The sequence below is a fragment of the Pygoscelis adeliae genome, unplaced genomic scaffold (assembly GCF_000699105.1).
Source record: "Pygoscelis adeliae isolate BGI_AS28 unplaced genomic scaffold, ASM69910v1 Scaffold74, whole genome shotgun sequence".
In the NCBI taxonomy this organism is placed as follows: Eukaryota; Metazoa; Chordata; class Aves; order Sphenisciformes; family Spheniscidae; genus Pygoscelis; species Pygoscelis adeliae.
The window spans coordinates 1038953-1047516 of record NW_008824665.1 but is presented as its reverse complement, the minus strand read 5'-3'; the positions used below and the strand labels follow the sequence as shown (position 1 = coordinate 1047516).

Sequence of the window (8564 nt, the reverse complement as noted above, 5' to 3'; positions counted from 1 at the left end):
CAAGTTTGTTGTTTTTTTTTTTTCCCCTCAAGGCCCATTATAGGTCCTGCATTACCGCCTGGCTTTAGGAAACCTTCGCAGGACACCATGAATAGCAGATGTTCCATAGGACCACCTGTTTCATCAGAATTCCGTACCCAGGTTTGTGAAAACAGAAGCCTTTTGTTTTAGTACAAGCTATCTGAAATGCTTAAACAAGTCGGAGCCTGAAAAAGTCTACTAGACATACTTTTCAGCATGACAGTTTAATTTTAGACCAGAAAGTGTCTGGCATATTTTTGCCTGAGTCAAATACTGAAGCATAAATAAGCCTTAAAAAAGGAAAAGGCTGGTCTGGTTTGTTGTGATTTTGCTGTTAGGCGGCTGATGCACGCACTGAACGCAAGAGATCTAGGCATCCTAAACTGCAGTCACGGTAATTCTTCCTAATGTTTTTCCATTCTTTCTTTTGGTGTGACGTCCTTCACAAGTGCAAGTGAGCATCTTGGCGAAGTTCAAATTTTTAAGGATATTAAAGAAATAATGCAACTTGTTAGAATGAAAATATTTACCTGTAATTCAAGCTTTTACTCCTTTGCTGATGGGGGAGCAGAATGATTGAATATTTCACATACCTTCACCTCCTTAAAAACGTTTGTTAGTGGATGTGTTAAATAAGTTTATCCAAAAGAATGCAATCAAGAATGACGCCACAGTGTCACTAATTGTTCTTATCGATAGCAAGATGATACCTGTAACTGGGAGTAAGGCGGAGCAGGACAGTGACACTGACACAATTTTTTGGTTTGTGTTTTTTGACTGTTCTCATCAGGTTAGGTAATAACTAGGTGGAAGTCCTATAGTCTAATCCCTAGCCGCAAAATAATGCGTGTACTACTAAAGAACATTCAGGAATAAGATGTGTGATAAAATACAGCTAGAAGTATGGGGAAGATTGAGCTCCCTAAACACGGGCCTCTAGTACCATTCTGAGGGATCTGAATCGACTGCAGCGGGCTGGCAGGTAGGGAGTAACACCTCAGAGAAGCTGCGTCCTTCTTGAGCAGCACCTCTTAAGCCGGGCAGGGTACCCGAAGATATCAAGAACGGTGCTGGATACCAGTGTTTAGGCAATCGAATCTCTCTCATGCTATGATAAACTAAATACTAATTCCTTGTGAGAATTAACAATTTATTTCTAAAATACTTACATTTTTAAATTTAACTCCCAGACACTATGGGACGTGCTAGACACGCTAGGAAGGAATGAGGCAAAGGCTGCTCTGGAACTTCACTTTTTTGATTAGTAGTTGCAAAATATATCATTCTCCGGCCTCTTACAGCGAGCGTTGTCATAATCCTTCATGAAGAATGATTGTCTGACATTTCAAGATACTCATCATCTTAGAACTCCAAATAACGATTAAGCAATTTATCATAATGACAAATCTCTTGAGGCAGGGATGTCAAAACTGGTCTGCTTATATATTTTACAAACGAAAAAGTCTCTTTTCTCCTAAATAGATCTTCTACCATCAGCTTTGTTACAGCTGTTACAGAACTTAGCTTATTTTTTTTCGCTTCCTAATAATGCTCTTTTTTTTCTACCTTTGAATATGATGAGTAATTTTTTCTGTTTATTTTAATTTATTTAATTATTTTGTATTCTAGTACATCTTTAGAGGCAGCTTATTCCATGCTGACTCTTCACTTTATATTGATTTCCCCTTCAAACTTGAAGGCAGTATTTTTTAATGTTTGTTTAATTTCATCTTGTTTGAGGCAGGTGGTAATGGAGTGAATTGAACTTAAGACTAATGAGAAAAGAAATGAGACACGCTCCTTCAATTAAAAGTCAGCGTGACATTTGTCTTTCATCCTCAACTACTTTCCCATACAATTTGCTATGAAAGTCTCATATCTTTGCATTTTTTATTTGTTTGTACACAGAGAGGGGGAAGTGGTTTACTACCTTGGTTTCTCAAGATGGTTATTCCTCTTTTGCATCAGCTCCTTCTTTAAAAAAATAGAGAGAGAGAGCATGCAGTCACCCGATTCTCTAAAAGTTGAAGCAATATTGCAGTGGTAGATAATTAGTGAAAACTTGACTATGTAAATGTTTTTGAGAAAAATGACAAGAGAAATTGGTGTTACCACCTTGCATTGGTGATGTTTATAAATGACCAGCTATTTCTCACCCTCCTCAGTCTTCAGATCCGTTTCATGCAACCGGTCATACAGCCGTTAAATTTGCTAAGCCTCTTCTTGCACCTTGTGGTCCACAGCCATATGTAGCTGTGTCTCTTGCTACCTGAAGCTTGGCTTCCCCGCTCTTCATACCTTTGCTGACTCCTAAAGGCAGACAGGGCCAACTGGCTTGGCTAGCTTGGAGCAGTGTCATTAAAGCACGCCGGTTTCTGTAGCAAGCGGCACGCATAGGGGTAAAGTAGCTTATTTCACACCTGCTGTCTTCCTTAGCCCAGATCCCTCTACAGCAGGGGGATGCCAGCTACGAGCAGCCTGAAGTATTCGGCTTGAACTCAGCGTAGCTTTCCTGCTTTCTGCCTCCTTTCACTCGTCCTCCATTCCCCATGCTCCCATTCATGCTCCCGTTAGGTGACTCTTCCAGTGAGGTTCTGTACTCCGTTCTTGTATTCTCCACTGGGTCACCTCTGCCTCGGCCGCCTTATTTTACATAGAAGGCTCCTGATACTGTTTTTCCACCGCTCATCGCTCTTGAGCCCTCGTCTTCTCTGATGGTGTCATATCTTGCTTCTAGGATGTCCACCAAAGTTTGGCATGACAAAAACGAGTCATTCCCCCCCACATTCTTCATCCTTCATTTGAAACTTCTTTGCCACCACCTTATATTCTCAAGTAATGCTCTGTGCTTCCTGAGTATACAGCCTCGTTGTCATCCTACCCCCCTTGCTTTATCACCCACATTCAGGCTGTAGCTAAATCTTTTCACTTTCGTAGCTATTGGGCACCTTAGCTTTGCTTCCAGGGCACTGTGGCGTCACCATTTTCTGTCTAGTTCTGCCTCCATCCACATCTGTACTGTTTTAACTTGGAGGGACCTGTGAGCTTTCCTTACAGCCCCTGGCATCCACAAAGGTTCTTGTTAACGTCTGTTCCCTTTCAAACTTAGTTTTTTGAGCCGTTCTCCAAATAATTGCTTAGAATGCAATGTCAAAAAGGGATCAAAGTAGTGAGTGACAGAACCAAGAGATTAGACTGGCAGGTACTGTACACCCAGGGGTGTAGTACCATGCATGCCACTGTACCCTAGCTTCCATGTTAATCTTTCTAGCATCCTTAGAGAATCTGAGCTCGAGACAGTTCTCCTTGCAGCACAAAATTGCGATCCTTATTACAGAGATGCATCCAAATGTTGCTAGTGATGGTAAAGCCCAAAGCATCAAAGATGCATGCCTGTGTGTTTCAAATTTCCCCGTGGCCACAGAGGCCATGTGGCTGCGTGCAGAGCAATGTAAGGTAGCAGGACTCTGTGTACTGCCACTGTGTTTACCAGCGGTTTTGCCTCAGACAAGAGATGGTGCTTTTGGAAACATGGAGAGTAAGTATCCATGTTAAAGTGCTAGAACGGGTCCAATCTGGAGTTTTAATCCAGGTTTTTGTTGTCTGACTGGCAGATGCGTTGCATTAGGTTTATATGCTCTTCTAGAAAAAATCATTCTAATCCAACGAAACTAAAGTGTTTCTTGATGGCTTTAGCACTGTGGTTGAGAGAAATGTTTTACTTTTGGAAGGTAGCAGATAGTAGTGAGGAAGAAGACAATCTTATAGGCCCAATGCCTGCAAAAGGACCAGTGGAGTCTGATGTGACTAAAGAATTTGAACGCAGAGCTCAGAGAATGAAGGAAAAACTTACTTCAGCAGACAGCGTAAGTTGGATTGCTTAATTTCTAATATTTTGTTCCTGGAGTGTATTTATGTTTTTCTTTGCCTATTTCTGTGTGAACCCAGATGCAGTTCTGCTCGGGATGCTAAGTGTTTGCAATTGTTAAGACAAAGAAAAATCTATGGTTTCTGCTGGAAGCTAAGAGATTCAGACAGCAATTTTTGATTATGCCTTTTTTACTCTCCCCCCCGCTATTTCTTTTGTAAAGGATGAACCCAAGCAAGTTACCAGGGAATCGTGGATGACAGAGCTTCCACCTGAATTGAAAAGCTTTGGATTTGGCCCAAGAACATTCAAGAGAAGAGCTGATGACAAATCGGGTGATAGATCTATTTGGACAGACACTCCAGCTGACAGAGAGAGAAAAGCCAAGGTGAGCATTTATTCATTCGTATACACCTGCAGGCAGTATATATGTTGTTGACATTCTGTGAAAACAAAGTAAAGATACCCTGAGCTGTTCAATTAAATTTTTCTTCCAGATTTTTCTTTGTTATCAAAACTTACTAAGTCAGGCTTAAAGGTAAAAGCAAGGAAATAATGATTTTAAGTAACATTGATATTCATTTTTTCCCTCTCCCTTCTGCAGTAGTCAGGTACTCTGTATCAGCTCATTGAATTTCCAATTACAGCGTGTCCAGTTTCTTCCTTTATCGGGCTGAGCAAAAAATATCTGGTGGCCTGTATTGTAGCCTCTACCCTTCAGATTTAATTAAAGTAAATATAGGTTTCCTTGCTTTTTACTTCAGCCATTCTGATTACTATAGCGCGTGATTTGCTTCTACTCATCAGGAAAGAGAAGAGGCAAAAAAGTCAACCAGTAAGGATAACGAAGAAATTGTGTTATCTGGGAGAGACAAGAGACTTGTTGAGCAGGTGACTTCATACAATGTAAGTGTAATAGCAAAATACTTCCTCTTCCTGCATTTCCTTTAATTCTTCATTCTTTTCTTCTGGTTCTGATTTCTAGTGCTGCTGGTTTCCATGGTGATGCCACTGCAGTCTTCCCTTTTAGTGCCCAAACCTGCTGCTGTTGAAGTCCTTAGAACATTTGCCATGGACTTCAACAGCAGCAGGATTGGGTCCTGAAGCTGCTGCTGCAAACGGTGTGACAGAATTGGGGTTTGTGTGTATTGTCTCAGTTTTAGGTGGTGTTTTCCTTAAAGCAACCTCACATCAGGACATGGTTGCTGGGAGCAGACAACCTTAATTCAAATATTAGCTTGCTTCAGCGAATTACCAACATCCCAAGAATAAAACAGTAGTAAAGGTTTAACTTCTAGGACAAAATATGCATTAACCCAGAAGCAGCTTGATGGGCTAAGCAGATCAATGCGTTAATTACACTATGTAATTAATTACATTAACTGCTCATTACAACAGCATCATTACATGAAGTTTTCCTCAATCTCTGCAGAAGCACATAATTTGCACAGACAGACGTTGCTTACTAGAAATCTGAGCTCCATGTCAAATTCCCTCTCGACTTTTCTGTCTGCCAGCCCTGTCCGCCAGAGTATATGGACTGTTGCCTGCCTTACAGCTGTTCGTTCCAGTTCTTCCCTGATTTATGGCCTGAAGTCTTATGGAAGGCAATCTGGTCTCCTGAGAGTATAATTAACTTGAGAATTGCAGCCTCGGCTTATATTACATGATTGAAGTTTATCTGGCACTTTTAATAATTTATTGGTAGTTCATTAAATCACATGTCCCTCTTGACTTAGAGGCTTGCAAATCCAGAGCTATTAGCATACTGTCTTAAATGTCTTCTATATTGTCTGTTTCTACTGTCATTATGAATATAGTAGAATAATTTTCATATAAAACTATGGGGTTTGCTCTGTACCATTGCCAGAATAAAACATATATGGGCCTTTACTGTTTCTAAAGTTAATGGAGTTCTCTCAAAAAAAACTGAAGAAGGCATCTTGTTTAAGAACAGCGTTTCTTGGGTTGTTTTGTTGTTTTGTTTTTTTTTTTTTTTTAAATCAGCTCTTTTCTGGTTTTCAGGTGGTTGGTTTTTTTCCTCTATTCTTTCGTACTTCTTTCTCCACTGACCTTTATCAAGGATACTTTCATAGAAAGGAGCTTTAATTCTTAAAATAGTTTCTTACAGTTAATTCTTTCAGTGCTGATGCCAGAGAATGTCTATGACGCAGTTACCCCATGAATAAGTATTGTCCATTTTCTGTTTTTCCATGAGAATCATTTCTTACGACATGAGAAAACAGAGCTGCTCATCTTTTGCGCTTTCTGATGAGAGAACTGGTTTGGACCGATCTTTTGGCTGGTTTGTAACGATTTGGGAGTCTGAGAAATTGACTACTTAGGGATACACAAACGCACTTTGCCTGAGTTAAAGGAGGGGCCACAGTCTTGTGAGAACGAACCCCGCTCCTGTATGAAGTCAGCAAAAGTTTTACGTTGTATTTGGGCTGGATCATGCTCTTTAATAAACGCAACGGAAGTCCTTGACTTGACAGAACACATGCTCTAGCTCAAACCTGTGACTTTGTCCTGTGGGCTTGCAACAGATGATTCAAATACTGAAAAGTTAAGAGCACACATTAAAAACATAAAAAACACAATAGTGCACGAGCACAAGATCGAACGGGTATCCAGCTTGTTCCTGCCCCTAGCAGTGACCAAAACCAGATGCTCAGGGGAAGTGTAGAAGAAACTGGGCCTGTACTTTGAGATATTTCTCTTGCCATGTTGTCTTCATTTGTCTCTGCTAATAATGGCAGAGCAACTTTTATATTTCTTCTGCATTATTTTTGTAATTTATCTCCACTGTCTGCGGAGATTCAATAACATGATGGGTATCTTTAATGTCAGTGAATTGTTAGTATTTTATTCAGTGTAGACAAGATTACACGTGCCTTCTGCTCTGTGTATGCTAAATTTATCATTTTGTTTTCCAGTTACTAAGCTGTCTTCTTTTTCTGGAATTTTTAGCCTTCCTAATTCCAATCTTTCCATTTGGATTTTCTGTACGTTGTTGATATTTTGTAATACTTTATTTCCTCTTCCTTCTTCCTGCTTTTCCAGGAGTCAAAGAGGTCAGAATCTCTCATGGACATACATCAGAAAAAGCTAAAGAGCAAAGCGTCCGAAGAAAAAAGCAAACCTCAAGAAAGAAGGCCATTTGACCGCGACCAGGATCTCAAAGTCAATCGATTTGACGAAGCACAAAAGAAAGCTCTTATAAGAAAATCCAGAGATCTGAATACTAAATTTGAGCACAGTAAAGGCAATATGTTTTTATAACATAAAAGCATGAAGCTTTTTTGAAGTGAAGTCAATTAAACTTTGAATACTTAATTTTTTAAGTATTTTTCTGTAAATATTTGTATGCAAAATAAATATCCTGATGTTTAACTATTTTTCCTTGTCTGTAAATACTCTGTTAGGGAGGATCATCTGTACTAAAACTAAACTGGTAAAGGAAAGTCGTGGTGTAAAAAAAGATAATGTAAATTTGCTTCTTTAAAACACTGATAGATTTTTTTTGTTGTTGTTGTTAGCATAAAAATAATTAATTAAAATGGGTATTATTTTAAGGAGCTGTGGATTTGATCTTGTAACGGAGTTGGCAGTTTCCCCCTTTCTCTTGCCATGCTTAAGATATTCTCGCGGAGCCTGACCTGAAGGCCGTGGAAAAATCCCCTTTAGGCTCGTGGGCAGGACATCGCTTGACTGGAGTTCCTGCTGGGGAGTATAAACTCAAATGGCAGCTTCTATGTCCACCCAGTGCTTTTATTTCTGTGATTCTGTGTCTGTACATAAATACGGGTTTATATATATGCAGTATCATTTCTGTACTACAGCAGGAAGAGCTAGTGGTAGCAGAAGTAATAAAACCTCAAGATTTGCAGATTTAATTATAAAATGGTAGTGTACAAGAAGAGAAAATCTAATTTGAGTTTCAATTTGTAGGGCTTATCATCAGAAAATCCATCTCTTTTAAGCAAATACAATATGAAATTCAAACCAAGATAAAGCTTATTTTGTCAGTTAATTTGCAAAGCAGAACAGCTCTTTGGTATCAAAAAGGAAATAAATCTGACATTTAGAAATTCTACATCCATGCTTAGAGTTCTTTAGCTCTTCTCTGTGTGTGCAGAGCGGCTGAAGGGAGAGTTGTGTTACTTATTTAAAATTAGACTTGTACTTTCATCCTTTTTCTCTTGAGTAACGTTTGGGATCCTTTCTGAGGAGGAAAGTATCTATATATGAAAATAATTTTATATATGAGATGCCGGCAACTTGTTTGGAAGTGTGACACATTTTGCTTATTAAATACCATGGGATTCACTGTAATTTGAAAAAAGGCTACCGTGACAGACGGTGCCGGGGTTGGTTCATGTTGACGGAGCAGTGACCCAACAAGCCCCAGAAACAAACGGCTAAAAACTTGGTCTTATTTTATTGCACGTGTGCGCGAGCCCAAGGCACAGCCTCCATGTGCTCAGAGGTCTTGGAGAATTTTCGACGTCGCAAATGAATGCTTACGTACAATATATTTAGATACTGCTTTTTTTTTTTTTTTTAAATAGACAATTTATTTTACCATCTGAAAAATCTGCTGCCTTCAGGAGGAAGAGGGACTGGTTTTGTACTGTGTTTGATTTTTCTTTAATCAGTTTTGAGTCTCTGA

At 39.4% G+C, this 8564-nt stretch overlaps 1 protein-coding gene across 1 annotated transcript in view; it reads left to right on the top strand.

Moving 5' to 3' along the window:
- The window catches only part of GPALPP1 (GPALPP motifs containing 1), a 12577-nt gene extending 5289 nt beyond the window's left edge, over positions 1–7288 (top strand). The window contains exons 3-7 of the mRNA XM_009322852.1: positions 33–141; positions 3753–3887; positions 4113–4277; positions 4697–4795; positions 6956–7288. Coding sequence (XP_009321127.1) covers positions 33–141; positions 3753–3887; positions 4113–4277; positions 4697–4795; positions 6956–7174 — 727 coding nt within the window. The 3' untranslated portion in view covers positions 7175–7288. The remainder of the gene's footprint in view (positions 1–32; positions 142–3752; positions 3888–4112; positions 4278–4696; positions 4796–6955) is intronic.
- Positions 7289–8564: the final 1276 nt, after the last annotated feature.